We start from the raw sequence: 16,013 nt of genomic DNA on the forward strand, positions 1-16,013 counted from the left end.
GACCTACTGTAACTAATTTTCATTTAAAAATTCATTTGAGAGGCAGAGAGAGGGAGAGAGAATGAGCATGAGTGCTCTCTACCATCTGCTGGTTCACTCCCCAAATGGTCACAAAGGCCAGAAGTGAAGCCCAGAGCTGGGAATTTAACCTAGCCCTTCCATGTGGGTGTCAGGGACCTACCCGCCCTGCCTCTCTGGGCTGTGTCCCTGGGAAGCTGGAGCTGGGGTTTTAACCTAGGCCTTCTACGTGGGTGACACCCCCCAAACCTCGCCCCACCCCCCGCCTCTCAGGGCTGTGTCCGTGGGAAGCTGGCGTCTGAAGCCTGGAGCTGGGGTTTTAACCTAGGCCTTCCACGTGGGTGACACCCCCTCAACCTCCCCCCACCCCCTGCCTCTCAGGGCTGTGTCCGTGGGAAGCTGGCGTCTGAAGCCTGGAGCTGGGGTTTTAACCTAGGCCTTCCACGTGGGTGACACCCCCTCAACCTCCCCCGGCCCCCCCGCCTCTCAGGGCTGTGTCCGTGGGAAGCTGGCGTCTGAAGCCTGGAGCTGGGGATTTAACCTAGGCCTTCCACGTGGGTGTCAGGGACCCCCCCTCCCCTGCCTCTCTGGGCTGTGTTGTTGGGTAGCTAACATCTGAAACTGGAGCCGGGGATTGAAGCCAGACATTGTGATGTGGCACATGAGTGCCCCGTGTGAGGCTGAGTGCCAGTTACTTAGGAGATCTGTGTTGATTGCGGGAAAATAAGGCAATGCGGTAAGTGCTTTAACACCGGCCTCATCCTCCTTCATGTGTTGGGACTGCAGGAGGCGATTAGTTTCTGTTCTAAGCCACTGGTTCATGGTACTTGCTAAGGCAGCCTCGGAAGCAATCCAGTTTGGGAATTCTGTTTTCCTTCTGATTGCTTTTTGTGAGGGCCAACGGAGGAGCTTTTCTGCTGTGGAAATCTTTGTTTAGAAAGCCGTGCGTGAATACGTGACAGGTAGACTGCTGTAGGGGCAGCACTGCACAGCTCCACGTTTGCGTCTCTTCCTGTCTTCTCTGTTCCGTCCTGTTCTGCAGAGCACATTGGTCTTGCCTAACTTGAAAACGTTGGCTAGAGAGTCAGATGAGACCAAAAAAAAATAAAAAAAAATCCAGTACTTTATGCAAGGCACGCATGTGTGGCCAGCATTTTTCCTCCCCTCAGGATCTGGAAAAGTTTACCTTACTGAGTCTTACTCAGATGATCACTAATGTTTATGGAGGGGTTATTGTGCGTCAGCCATTCTTGTTCCAAAGAGAGGAAAAATCTACCAAGGAAAGAGAAATCCATTTTCCACTTGCTTACAAGCACACGGGGGATTGTTGCTGAGAATGACAGATGGGCACTGCTGGGTGACTTGGTGCTTATTGGTGTATATGTATCTCAGTGCACCATGTGGGCAGTAGGTGTTAGGCCAGGCTGTTGTGTGGTCAGCTGAGGCCTTGCGCAAGGGCTCCCCTTTCAGTGTCTGTGCCTTGTACCAGCAGGTTGTGTTTTTCTTGGCACTAAGGGCCAGCTTCCGTTAAGATCTATTCTGTGTGAATTTCGTGCATCAACTCCCAGAGAGTTACTTACCTCACCGTCAGAGTTCTGTGGCCCCTGGTTGTTGTCTACATCCTTTTTGAGTGTTAGATTAAATGCATCTGGGGATCAGCCTGGCAGGAAAGCCAAAGGTGGAGAGACTTTTGGTGAGCAAATTACATAATCCTAGCAGTGGTGCTGGGGAACCCAGTGTGTGGGTGATGGAAACTGTGGTTTGGAGTTTCTCAGACACCATGCAGCGTGGCAGGTGGATCAATAACTGATACCTGTGTTTTGGACAGTGCTTAAAGAAGCAACTAGCAAGCTTTCCACAGGGCACAGCCGCGGGGTGCTGTCCCCGGGGGTTACTGCGCAGGAGTGAGAGGCTGTGGCCACGTGACTTTCTGTGTCTCCAGATCCCCTCCAGACCACCGTTGAGCATCCCTGCACTTGAGGGTCGGCCTCAACAGAAGTTTATTTTCTGAAACTGAAAAGGACTAACTGCAAACAGTATCATACCCTATTGCACTGAATCTGAAAGGCTGTTAGTCTGTAAGGCGTACTATTGCTTTACACATGGCCAAATAAGATGATGGTCAGTGTACGTAGACTCCATCGAGAGTGAGGTATTAGACGGTGAGAAAACTGTGGGTGAATATTTGGTGCTCCTGTGGCTCTGGCTGCCAAAGCCTGAGTAGGAGCTGGCCCTTGCCCCTCTAAGGCAGCAGAGCTGTGGCTGTCAGTTGTTGACAGTTCTAGTTCGCAAATCTGCAGGTTAGAGGAATTCCATCAGTGCAGTCTTCCAGGCCTCTGTTGTATTATCAAGCTGGCCAATCACTATGGTTTACCAGTTGTCCTTTTTGTTCCCGTAAATGTATTTTACAGCACCTGGTTGACCTACTGCCAGCCCACAGTGAGAGTAGGTATTTACCTTAGGTTGAGAACACATCGGAGTAAGCCCAGTCTTCAGGTTTGCTTCCTCCAAACACTAGTTTACAACCCACTCCTTCCTTCTTCTCCATGCCTGCTTGCTTTGCATAGGTGAAGTTTTGCGAAATCTTTGGCGTTTATGAATCCCTTAGGATTTTGTAGAGGGGAACAGATAATTCACCTCATTGACTGATTGTGTGATTTCAGTTTCTCACATTTACTTTCAGAAAGGGACCAGGGGTCAGATTCGCTGTGGGCCGCGCTGCTGGAAGACCCTGTGCCAGGCACACACAGCACTGTGAGAGGTCCTCTGGCTGCCCTGTGTCCCTGGCGAGGTAAGTAGCAGAGGCAGCCTCACTCTGGGTGGAGCCGGGCTGGGTGGAGGTGTGTGCGCTCCAGGCATGGGGTTATCAGAGAAAGTTAATAATGCTTTGTACATAATGCTGTTCTGAGCTCTCCAAGAATAGGCGTGCGTGGGCTGAATGCATAACACGGAAAGTTTGAAGTGAGTCATGAGCCTGTCACTGTTCTTATTAGAGTAGTTTTATGAAGCTAAACTTCTGTGACAAGTAAATTGAATTGTCCTTTTATTAAAATGTTCTTCAGAATTACTCACTTTTCAATTGCTGAAGACACTTGAGAAAGAAGAAAGAAGATTAAAATGTGTTTTCTTAAAAGCTCAAGAGCCCTCTTGGTTTCTAACTTTCTGTATTTTGAGGACCCGTTTTTCCATGGCAAGATTTCATACTGCGGCCCCCAGCACCTAGACCTGTGGAGCTGTTTCTTTTTCTTTCAAAAATTATTGTTTGAAATTGATGCTGAGACGCCCGGAGATGTGTGCTGTGGTAGCAGGGCACACCGACTGTATTCTAAGCGTCAAGTGGAGCTCTGGAAAGTCGCTGTTACTCTAGGGAGGCTCCCCCATAGCTGATAGAAGAGAAATACAAACATAAGTTGCCTCTTTCAAGCGTGGGGCATTGAGCAAGAGATCATCACTAGCTGCACTAACAGTGTATGCATGACTATGTACATATTTTAGCGTGCTTTAGAAAGAAGCTGAAAAATAAGAATATTCATTTAAGCTTAAAAAACTACACTTTGCAAATAGAAGGTCGTGCAATAGTGCCATATGAGAAGTAGAGCAGATATGTGTTCATTTCATTCATCCCTCCTGTGCTTGGTGCTATAACCACCACTCACATGTGGTTTCATAAAGCTAGTGGTCTCGTGGAGGGGCAGATTAAAAAAATAGCTGATTCTTAATTGGAATACATAGTGTCAGGAAAACAGTGGATTCCATATTCCATGGTAGTGTGGTAGGCTGGTGAGGAAGGACTTCTCTCTGAGGAGGAGACATGTAAGATGAGCAGACAACTGAGATTGAGGAGCTTGGTGGGGAGGAGCGTACCAGAGAGGGGACAGCAGAGGGCGAGTCGGGAGCTCCAAGGCCGTAGGGCAGGGCCACTGGGCAGACAGGGCATGGTGGGAGAGGGACTGCCGGACCACGGGGTGGAGTTTGGGCTTTATTATATCATGGTGTGATGTAATTTGATTTCTAAAGTTAGCTTGTTTACCTGGCACTCATCTGTAGAAGGAAGGGAGAAGGAGAGACATGGGCAGATTTGAGATGTGTGTGGGGAGTGTGGCTGACACCACTCATTCATGAGTAAGATGGAGGTGGGAGGAGAAAACAGACATGGGGTAGAAATTCCCAACTGTTGGCGTGAGCAGATGTGCACGTGGGGATGCAGCTGGGGATGGAGAGCAGTTGGGGTAGGGGCAGAGGAGAGGGTCACAATAATGGCTTTGGACTTGTGACTGCTGAGATGGCTGGGACGTGTGCAAAGAAGGATGCATCTAGTCTAGTCTGGGGCGGGTTCTGACGGGAGTGAGCACTCAGGGAGGTGGCTGGGGTGGACAGCAGGTAGCATCGAGACCAGCGGAGGCTCAGGAGCAAGCTGGGGGAATGAGGTCATTGAGAAGCGACCGAGGAGCCAGGGAACACCCATGAGCTGGAAGAAATCAAGAAGAGGGGCCGTTGTGTGAGCCATGAGAGACAGCTGCTGCATGGACCGGGGTGGTCAGTCCCCTGCTGCCTAGAGAGGGCGAGTGGCAGGAGGCAGTGGAGGGCTTGGCGGCCGGGAAGATGGGGCAACCTCAGAGCTGTTCAGACCATAGACTGGAATGGACTGGGTGCTTATGTTTGTAGCTCTGTGTGTGTGATATTTCACACTGAAATGTGAAAAGCAGACAGTAGCAGGCACGGATGTGGAGGCAGTGGGTGGAGTTAAGTTTTTTTTTTTCTTTTCCCAGAGGTATGGCAGCGAAGGGAGCGTAGAAGCTGTGTGGTAGCTGGAGCGATTGGGGTGGCAAGACCAAGGGGAGAGGACAGTGTTAGCATGCGGTGTTCTGGGGCTGATGTGAATGATGCCGAGGGTGATGTGCGAATGGAGGCTGAAGAGCCTGGGGACACTGGGGACCAAGGCACAGCTGGTGTGACGGGAGGAAGTGGTTGTTCTGTCCTGGAAGTGGGGCGGGGTAGGACAGTAAGTGCACGCAGGTTGGCACGGACCCACGACATGAAACAGGGACAAGGTCGTGTTCATCTGTGATTTCACATACTACTGAGAACGAATGTGTACCAACCACTTTAACTTTAACAACAGGGAAGCCTGCTGGCCTGAAACAGTTTTCCTTGCTCTGACATTCTAAGTCTATGACTGTTCAGCCTCTCACTTTCCCTTGTTCCTTTCCTCACCGTCATTTCCTGTCCTTACCCCAATAATTATGTGAAATTGGGAATAATACAGTGCAACAGAAGGTAACCCAGCATGGCATAAGTGTTGATTATACCAACTTCAAGGAACCCTTAAGAACAATAACTTTTTTATAAAAAGATTTATTTATTTATTTATTTTGTTTGAAAGGCAGAGTTACAGACAGGCAGAGGCAGAGAGAGAGGTCTTCCATCTGCTGTTTCACTCCCCAGATGGCCACAATGGCTGAAGCCAGGAGCCAGGAGCTTCTTCTGGGCCTCCCATATGAGTGCAGGGGCTCAAGAACTTGGGCCATCTTCTACTGCTTTCCCCGGCCACAGAAGAGAGCTGTATAGGAAGTAGAGCAGCTGAGTCTCAAACCAGCGCCCATAAGGGATGCTGGCTCTGCAGGCAGACGCTTTACCTGCTATGCCACAGTGCCAGATCCAGGAATAATAACTTAAAACAGTCTTGAAGGGGTAGGTATTTGGCCTAGGGGTTAAGATGTTGGCATTCTTAAGCTGGGGTTTAGCTCCTGGCCCTGACCCCTGACTCCAGCTTCCTGCCAGTGCAGACCGTTGGAGGCAACAGTGGTGGCCCAGATGGGTGGGCTCCTGCCACTTATGTGCAAGACCTGGATTGCGTTCCAGACTCACAGCTTTGGCCCTTCCATACTCAGCTGTTGTGAGCATTTAAAGAGAGAACTAACAGATGGGAGCTCTCTCTCTGTTGCTCTCTTTGCCTTTCAAACGAAAGGAGAGAATGTCTTTGAAAACATAGCAAACAGTTGTTTTGACTTTAGAAATTTTCTCTATAGCTAAAGTCGCAGAAAGTGAAGCCTTTTTATTGTCTTAGTCTGGTGGCTAGGGAGGTAAAAAATCCTGTCTAATGCCTGTCTTCAGTAGGATTTTTCCAGTTACATATTTCTTCTAGTTGCTGCATACCTTTCTGAAATGTTGCCTTTAAGTCTTAACTCTTAAGTTTTCTTTAATTACACTGATTAAAAAAAAATTATGGGGGCTGGCGCCGTGGCTCACTTGTTAATCCTCCACCTGTGGCGCCAGCATCCCATATGGGGGCCGGGTTCTAGTCCTGGTTGGTCCTCTTTCAGTTCAGCTCTTTGCTGTGGCCCAGGAAGGCAGTGGAGGATGGCCCAAGTGCTTGGGCCCCTGCACCCGCGTGGCAGACCTTTCTTTCTGTCTCTCTCTCTCACTGTCTAACTCCATCTGTCAAATATATAAATATATATATATATAATTTAAAAAACAATGCTTGTGAAATAGTTAAAAGAGAAAAACGGTATGCAGTGCATAGTACAAATAATCCCCAAAAACCTGTTTTTTTTTGTTTTTTTTTTTTTTTTTTTTTTTTTTTTTTAACTTTGCTGTCTTTAGTATCGGGGACTGTTTCTTATTCAAAGCATCTAATTGATTGACTCTGACCATAAGAGAGTTCATCTGGGGAGAGACATTTAACTAATACCCAAGCAGAGCTGCTTGTTTAGACTGTCTGCAGGTCTCGGCCAAATATCTCAGTTTTGGTCAGTTGTGGCACTTGGTAGTGGCATATCACAAATAGGTATGACGTTGATCATCCTTTTTGTGATGACTCAGGTCATTATTAATATTCTCAAAACTCGTAACTGGTTATTTCTGTATGACATGTTGATAATCTGATTCGCATCATAAACAAAAAAAATCATTAAAATCACAAGTAGAGAATGGGCAAGCCATTTTAAATTGATAAAAGGATTTTCCCCTCAGGCCTTTCTCCCTGGACCCCTTCCCCTCAACTCTTGCTCCAGTCTTGGGGGGCTTCCTCTTCCTTCTCCCTTTTGCTGGAGCTCATCAAGGTGCATAAATGCCCCTTCTGACTAACAACATTAGTAGTGCTTTACGGGCACTTTCAGATTTTTAGTATATTTTACAGAATTTTTTTCTTTTTTCTTTATTTATTTGAAAGGCAGAGTTACAGGGAGGCAGAGGTAGAGAGCAAGGAAGGACTTTGATCCACTGGTTCACTCCCCAGTTGGACTCAGTGGCCAGAGCTGGGCCAATCTGAAGCCAGGAGCCAGGAGCCTCCTCCAGGTCTCCCACGCGGGTACATGGCTCCAAGCTCTTGGGCGATCCTCCACTGCTTTCCCAGGCCATAGCAGAGAGCTGGATTGGAAGTGGAGCAGCCGGGACTCGAATTGGTGTCCATCTGGGATCCTGGTACTGCAGGGGCAGCTTTGCCCACTGTGCCACAGCACCGGCCCCTATTTTACAGAATTTTAAGATCATTGCAATAGATGAAATATTGAGGACACATCTCAGCATCATATTTACTTAATCACATGAATGCAAAAGACACTTCAGGAAACTTTGTGGGTTTAGTGTCTCCATGAGCCCCTAGAAGAAGCAAATGACCAAAAGTGTGAGGGCATCCAAGAGGGGGCGTGGTGGGGCGATAATCCCACTTCCCACCCCACTTACTCTTTCGTTTGCTGCTGGTGGTGAGGGGTGGTCCTGTGTTTCTGTCACAGCTAAGAGTGGTTGTGTCTGTCTTTATCTCACCAGAGGAGAGCCCACACTTCTATGAGACGGCAGTGAGGTCCTGCTGCTGATCAGGCTGTGTGCGCGTGACTTAGACGCGAGGGGAGTTAGCTCTTTTACTCTCGGGTGTCTTTATTGGTTTCAGTCACAAGAATTGTGATACCAGAAGCTATCAATGAAGAAAATAATTGAAGACGAGGGCACAGCTTGCCTTCTGTGCAGGAGGGCCTGCAGCCAGTGGTTTTCTGGGTCATTTGTAGAGTATGCACTTGTTAATGTTGCTGCTTCTCTCCCCTCTCTCAGAATGCCTTCAGAAATCTTGTTGAAGATACTTTCCTACCTGGATGCTGTAAGTTTGCTGTGCATTGGATGTGTAAGCAGGCGCTTTTATCATCTGGCCAATGACAAGTAAGCCTCTCTGTTGTGTGGTCCTGCCCTCCCTCCCTTCCTCCCTCTCCCTCTTCTTCTCTCTCTCTTTCTTTCTCTTTCTTTTTTAAAGATTCATTTATTTATTTGAAAGGCAGAGTTGAGAGAGATCGATCGATCTTCCATCCACTTGTTCACTCCCATGTGGTTGCAGGGGCCCAAAGACTTGGGCCATCTTCCTATGCTTTCCCAGGCACATTGTAGGGAGGTGGATCAGAAGTGGAATTTGAACCAGTGCCCACAGGGGCTGCTGGCATTGCAGGCAGAGGCTTAATCTGCCGTGCCTCCTTGCTGGACCCTCTCTTTTGTGTTTTGACGACAGACTGATAGAAGTCGTGAAACCTGGAGAATTTCTTAGCCATTTTTAAAAATTTAAGATAATTAATTTTGAGAATATTTTGGACATAAAGAGATGTATCTAATGCTTCATGTAATCACATGATACTTCAAATATCTGCATTTATTTGCTTAAAGGAAGGAATGTTTTTTGCATATAATGAGAAGATCAAGCCTGTAAATTGGCATAGCCGTTGGAGGGGGCAACTTTGGTGTGTTAGCCAGGAAGCTTGGCTGCGTCGTGCAGAATTGGGCAGACTCACCCGCCTGGTCTCAGCAGCACTGCAGGGCCCCTCTTCTAGAACTCCAGCGCCTGGTTGCAGAGCGGTGCATGCCCTCTGCAGGCAGGCACACAGATCCTAGACAAGGAGCAGAATGGGGCTCGGGAACTTGTGTTTAGCATCTCCTTTCAGACTTCTGAAGAGAGGGGGTGTGGGGGAGAGAGTGACCCAGGAGGCAGAGGGGTGGAGGGTCACTCCCCGTCACCCAGGCTCACAGGGGTGGAGGGTCACTCCTGTCACCCAGGCTCACAGGGGCGGAGGGTCACTCCCGTCACCTAGGCTCACATGAGGAAATGAGCCATGAGGAAAGCAGAGAAGACTCTGCTTCTGTTTGGTCACTGTGATCTTTGCCTACAACTCACAAGTTTATGTTGGGTTGAGAGAGGTTGTAATCTTCCTCACTCCCAGTGAACACTTTGTGGCCTGCAACTGAAAGTGCTGGCTTTTTTGGCCCCCTCCCATTCAACATCAGAAGATCAGATTAACCTTGATCGTGCGTAGAACTAACATATCAACCAGGGAATATCAAGGTAAGAGGGAAGACAGGGTGGTTTTGTCAAATAAACAAGGAGATGGAGCATGGTGGAAAGAGGGCTGGGCTATTATTTAATCGTGGGACTCGATGGGCAGGACATGTTATCTGGTGTGTGCCAGTTCATAGAAGATGGCATCAGATCCAGCTGGGAAGGTGTAAGAAATCTGGATTCCCTAGTCTGCATTTTTGAAGATTGTAATCCCTTGCTCTGGAGTCTGAACTGACCAGTCTAGTGTAGCTTTGATGTTGGGTGTTTACCGCTTAAGTGAGAAGCCCAGAATATGCCTTCAGATCACACTGAAGATGTCCTCAGCTGCTGTCGTTCTCAGAAGGGGACATGCGCCATTACCTGGTTGGGGAGGCGCTTTATTATTTGCAATTTATTTATTTATTTTTTGTTAATTGAAGAGAGGGAATCTTTCATGTACTGGTTTGTGCCCCAAATGCCCACAGCAGCTGGGACTTGGCTAGGCCAAAGCCAGGAGCTCAGAACTCAGGTCTCCCACATGGGTGGCAGGGAGCCAAGCACTTGAGCTGTGCATCCCTGTGTCCCAGGGTGCACATTTGTAGGAAACTGGATCAGAAGTGGAGCTGGGGCTCTAACCCTGGGAAGTCCAAGATGGTGTCTTCACTGCTGTGCCAAATGCCTGCCCCTTATGCTTTAATTTAAAAGAAGTTTCTCATATGGGAAAAAATCTGCTAGTGTGTCCATCTTCATTAATGTATCTGTGTCAGTGTGTGCCTGCACAGATTGATGAAATGCTGGGTCATGTTCTTGAATGTAGCTTTTGAGTGATTGTAGAGCGGTTTTTGTGTGTCTCTTTCCTAATTGCCCAAACAATTAAGAAGGTGTTTTCTTTTCTTTTTTTTTTTTTTTTTTTTTTTTTTTTTTTTTTTTTTTGACAGGCAGAGTGGACAGTGAGAGAGAGAGAGAGAGGTCTTCCTTTGCCGTTGGTTCACCCTCCAATGGCCGCCGCTGCAGCCGGCGCACCGCGCTGATCCTGGCAGGAGCCAGGAGCCAGGTGCTTTTCCTGGTCTCCCATGGGGTGCAGGGCCCAAGCACCTGGGCCATCCTCCACTGCACTCCCTGGCCATAGCAGAGAGCTGGCCTGGAAGAGGGGCAACCGGGACAGAATCCGGCGCCCCGACCGGGACTAGAACCCGGTGTGCCGGCGCCGCAAGGTGGAGGATTAGCCTATTGAGCCACGGCGCCGGCTAAGAAGGTGTTTTCAAAAGCAAAATGCACCAAGGTAATTTTGTTTTGTTTTGTTTTGTTTTGTTTTTTGACAGGCAGAGTGGACAGTGAGAGAGAGAGACAGAGAGAAAGGTCTTCCTTTGCCGTTGGTTCACCCTCCAATGGTCGCCACGGCTGGCGCGCTGCGGCCGGCGCACCGCGCTGATCTGATGGCAGGAGCCAGGAGCCAGGTGCTTTTTCCTGGTCTCCCATGGGGTGCAGGGCCCAAGCACTTGGGCCATCCTCCACTGCACTCCCTGGCCACAGCAGAGAGCTGGCCTGGAAGAGGGGCAACCGGGACAGAATCCGGCGCCCCGACCGGGACTAGAACCCGGTGTGCCGGCGCTGCTAGGCGGAGGATTAGCCTAGTGAGCCGCGGCGCCGGCCACCAAGGTAATTTTTGAGAAGGGAGTCAACCGTGTGTTGAAAACTGTAGCACTTCCAGGATCGAGTCAGAATCAGGAAGCTGATACAGGTAAACGTTTCTTCGTTTCTCCAGTATCACCTCTCTCCACTTCACCGTGAGGAGTGAAGGTGGTGCAGGAAGCAGGCCTCCAGGCATATTTGGGGCCAGGACTCCAGGGCTGTTCTTTTCATGCCTTTGTTGTTGTGTGCCCACCCCACTTTCTTGGAAGTTTTCCTTTAAGAATCCAAGGTTTGGATGAAAATTAACACCTATTTCTTTTCAAAGGATACATCTCGATCGTGTCAGTTGAATTGTGCTGTTTGTCACAGTCTGAGTTTATACTGAGACTTCATGTGAGGATGTATAACCATTGAATGGATAACCAATAAACACTTGTGAAAAGTTAAAAATACCTTCCAAGCATTGCTTCTCAAGAGAGAACAGGAACATACCTTGCACTGTTGACTTAAAGAGAAACACCTTGAACAGTGGTGATCCCTGTGCCCCGCGGGGCCCCCCCCCCCATTCCAGTCCATCAGTGGGGAGGCCTCCTGAGTCTGGCCTCCTGAGTCTCTGCGTGGGGACAGGGAGGTGAGCAGTAGGTGGCCTCTGGGTCACCATGAGCCAGTTTTATTTGCAATGTGCTCTGGGAAGCTGCATTTTACAAGCAACTTGTTTGACATTTTTCTGAGCCTGGTTGACTGTCATTTGATAAATATACTTTTGTCCTCAAATGTGTCTTAGCTTTGTAACAGGATGGAGAATTTGGGGATCAAGAAGTAGAGTGTTGGGGCCAGCACTGTTGTGTAGTGGGTTAAGCTGATGCCTGCAGTGCCCACATCCCATATGGGCACCTGTTTGAGTCCTGGGTGCTCAACTTCTGGTCCTGCTCCTTGCTAATGTGCCTGGGAAAACACTGGAAGATGGCATACCTGGGCCACTGCACCCATGTAGGAGATCAGAATGGAGTTCCTGGCTCCTGACTTTGGCCTGGTCCAACTCCAGCCATTGCGGCCATTTGGGGAATGAACCTATGGATGGAGGATCGATCTCTCTCTCTCTCTTTCTCTCTCTCTCTCCCCCCACCCCCTCTCCCTCTCCCTCCCTCTCTCTCTCTGTTTCTCTCTCTTTCTTTCTCTCTGTAACTATGCCTTTCAAATAATTAAAAAAAGAAAAGAAAGTGTTTGGGTTTTGGAAACTGTTTAAAGCACTTTAACATATTTTACAATTAGTCAAGGGGAATTTACTACGATGTTTTAATTCTGTAATGCACAACTGAGATAAGGTAATGTGTGAATGTAGTTGGTCCTGCGAGTACGAGGTGTAGTTCTTGTCTCTGGGTGGCTGTGGTGTTTATGCTCTGATTCCTGTCTCCACAGTGGTGCATGTTTTGTGGTTTGTGAGTGCCAGAGCGAGTAAAAAATGGTAGCAACAGTAGATTACATAGTACTGATGTGAGAAATTTGGCATCCATAAAGATCTTGATAAAGCAAAGGAAAGCCTATGTAGAGCGAGATGATATGTCAAATAAATTTGAATTTAACAAGAGCAAGCTTTTATGCATAGTGAGTGTTTAAAAGTGTCAAATCCAGATATTTTGGTAGAATGCTTTGAGATTTACCTAGATGTACTCAACTAAATCATTTTGTGTCTATTAGCTTACATATGAAAATCCAGAAATTTCTGTTCTGACATAAAATAGTTTAATATAAGGGCTTGGCTTTAAATGGTTTTGTGGGGTAAGGAATGACCTGAGAATCTGTGTGGAAAGAGATGTCAGCAGGGATCTGTTAGGTGTGAGTGAGTGACTGAGTGTCGGGCTGTCTGCAGAGTGTCGGAAGCGAGATGTGCTGTGGCGTAAGATCCCGACTCTGCTGCGGGCAGTGCGGTAGCCACTCCTCTCTGCAGAGGGTCCCTGGGTGTCTCCAGTGGACCTCCTGCCACTCAGGGCCAGCCCCTTCTGTGGGGGGATTGCTTTCTCCCAGCGATTCCCTCTTGCCCACTGACCGTTTTGTCCTATACTGCTCTAGATGGGAAAGTGGAGGCATCAGTTAGCAAATACTTACATCATATTCATGTGAAATTTGCCTTTCAGATTAGGAAGCGGGTTTTCCCCTCTCGGTTTTCCCGAAGTGCTGCCTCTCTCCCTGGTGGAGTGCTGTGGCCCAGGGAGCACAGCTCTCGGGTCAGCTCTAGGCGCACTGGAGCTGCCCTGCGCAGTGACTTCTCAGGGCTCTGAGATGTTGTCTCACAGCTGAATTTGAATTCCAGCCTCGTGGTTCCTTCGCTTCTTTGGGCAGCTTATTCATTTTCTTTATGCTGTTGAAGAAGCAGTGACGCGCAGGGGGTAAGAGTGCGAGCTCTGGTTGAGGCTGCGTGGGTTCAGATCCTGTGCCACCACCTGGTTCTGTCTGCACCTGGATCAAATCACTTTGCATCTGGGCCTCAGTTACATCCACTACTCCATGAGGACAGTAGTTGGAGCCACCTCATTGGTTTATTGTGAGGATTGAGTGTGTTAACCTGTATGAAGTTCTTAAATGTGCTCACAAAAATTTATATTAACTTCCACTATTAGTTATTTTTAAATGATCTCTACTTTTTTGTGCTTGTGAAAGCAATGCAGGTTCATTCTTGAAATAATTAAAAAGTAGAAAGCAAAAATAATACACAATTCAGTTATTCACTATTGATTTGTTTGCATATATATGTGTATGTATCCTTTCTGGTCTTTTAAAAAACATATATATTTTTAAAAACAAAGTAAGAATCACACTGTATATACTTGCTTCTGTCTCCTAGGAATACACAGTTTTGGATGATTCCAAATAACATGAGATTGCTCACTTTAAACTTGACCCTGGGAAATAGGCTTTGACTCCTTTATGCATTTTTTAGGGCTGGTGAACCCTTATCTCAGAATACAATTCACTTCGACGTATCAACAACCATAAATGTTCAGCTTGACTTATTCACGGATTGGACTACTTAAAATTATTATGTGTCTCTAACTTAGTGTATTGCTACTGCAGGTACATGACAGTGTCTGTCAGCTAACACATTTCCTCATTTTTCCCTCTAGTTTTATTTGGATCAGAGTTTACTCGGCTGCCTTTCCACCTAGAAGATCCAATTGGAAAGTCGATGCAGTGGAAGGGGCAGCTGAGGAGACCAGCGTACTATCCTCTGGGGAAAAAGAAGCCGGATACTGGAAGAAGGAATATATTACAAAGCAGATGGCATCCGTGCAGGGGGCACTCGCTCAGGTCCTGAGACCTGTCAACCCCTACACAGGCCTGCCAGTGAAAACCAAAGAGGCCCTCAGGTACACAGCGTGTTCTGGCCTCACAGTGGCCACCGGGGTACTGGACAGCACGGTTAAGTGTTCCCATTCATAACCACTTTAGAAAGGAGTGACCGTAGTGGCTGCAAGCATTTGTATATGTAAGAAGTTGGTACAGTTTAGATTGTAGGCAACCATCTCTGATGTGTTTTTGTGTTTTGTACATCTATAAAGAACACAGCATTTCTTGTTCCATTCCTATGGCCCAAAGTTTTTGTGAAGAACAGAAATAGCCTAGCGATCTCTCTGGTAAAGCAGGAGTACTGGAGGAGTCCTTCCTGGTGGGCAGAGCCTTCATCATGCGTGTCATGTCCTGCCAGTCTCTGGGACATCACAGGTGTCCAGAGAGTGCATGTTAGGAGAGGAGAGAGATCTGAAAACTGCTGCTGAGGTGAACATTATATTGAGCATGTTGACTTCGGCTTCTAAGAAACAAGGTGTTTTAAATATGATATCATGTAAAACTGCCTTTAGCATTTTTTTTTTTTGCAATGAAGTATACATTTGTAGCTTTTTTTCTTTTTCCAGAATATCTGGTTTAAGCTGGGCAATTATATTGAAAGAGAAAAGTGGAAAAGAATATATCATGGACCATGTTGATCTTTCCTTAAATGATACATCAGTTACTGTGGTGTGGTATGACAAAAACTGGCCATGTTTAGCCTCGTTGTCAACCTTAGATTTGTGTGGTGTGACACCAGTTTTTATGGACCGGTATAAACTCTCCACCAAAAATGGGTAAGTACTAACTCAGCAGAATTGTTGGGTGAGAACATCTTGTATGTAAATATTAGGTGGCCTTACTTTTGTAATTCAAAAATACCACCAATAATTTATAATTTAATTACATCTTAAAAACTTTTCTGTCATTTTGTGTCACTATAGACTAAGCAAAGTGATGCATTCCTCTCATTTATTGTTATATCTAAATTTATGTTACAATAGTAGAGAATGATAACCTAGTTAACAAAATTTCCTGAGTGGATTGATGGTTAGCCTCTTGAAGTTTTTAGCTTTAACTATCTTAACAGAAATATATATAAAACTATTTTCCCTCTTTTTAAGATTTATTTATTTATTTGAAAGGCAGAGTTCACGGAGAGAGAGAGAGAGAGAGAGAAAGAATCTTTCATCTGCTGGTTCACTCCCCAGATGACTACAACAGCTGGAGCTGGTCCCATTCAAAGCCAGGATCCAGGAGCTTCATTCGAGTCTCCCACCTGGGTGCAGGGCCCAGGGACTCCGACCATCTTCCACTACTTTCCCAGGCACATTATCAGGGAGCTGGATCAGAGTGAAGCAGCCAGATCTCGAACCTGCACCCACGTGGAGGCTGGTGTTGCAGGCAGCGACATCACCTGCTGCGCCACAATGCCAGCCCCCGTTATTTCCCCTTCAATCAACAGCACATTAATCATAGTCTTAGTATGCGGTTGTAAAGTCATACTTGTTAGTTATTTGTGTGCCTGTCTCCTGACTTACTGGATACGTAACAATGGAAGTCGCTTCCTCGTTCTGCACCTGAGTGATGATGCGCCGATGTAGCAGTTAGCGTGTGTGGCTGCTGTGAAAAGGATCACAAATCCTATAAAATACTCGTATCACGTTGCTGATGCGTTTTGAGCACTTCTCATTATTCCGTTAGGGGGCTTTGCACTGAGTCCATCCTCATTATGAGGCTTATATCT

The 16,013-nt window shown here is 47.2% G+C and overlaps 1 protein-coding gene across 3 annotated transcripts in view; it reads left to right on the top strand.

Moving 5' to 3' along the window:
- FBXO15 (F-box protein 15) overlaps nt 1-16,013 on the top strand; it is a 106,815-nt gene that overhangs the window by 1,929 nt on the left and 88,873 nt on the right. For all 3 annotated transcript variants that reach the window (XR_007921407.2, XM_051851102.2, XM_051851101.2), the window contains exons 2-5: nt 2,702-2,809; nt 8,068-8,172; nt 14,065-14,307; nt 14,854-15,063. Coding sequence is in view for 2 of the 3 variants with exons in the window: in XM_051851102.2 (XP_051707062.2) it covers nt 2,702-2,809; nt 8,068-8,172; nt 14,065-14,307; nt 14,854-15,063 (666 nt within the window). In the remaining variant the exon portion in view is untranslated. The remainder of the gene's footprint in view (nt 1-2,701; nt 2,810-8,067; nt 8,173-14,064; nt 14,308-14,853; nt 15,064-16,013) is intronic.

The sequence above is a fragment of the Oryctolagus cuniculus genome, chromosome 10 (genome assembly GCF_964237555.1).
Source record: "Oryctolagus cuniculus chromosome 10, mOryCun1.1, whole genome shotgun sequence".
In the NCBI taxonomy this organism is placed as follows: Eukaryota; Metazoa; Chordata; class Mammalia; order Lagomorpha; family Leporidae; genus Oryctolagus; species Oryctolagus cuniculus.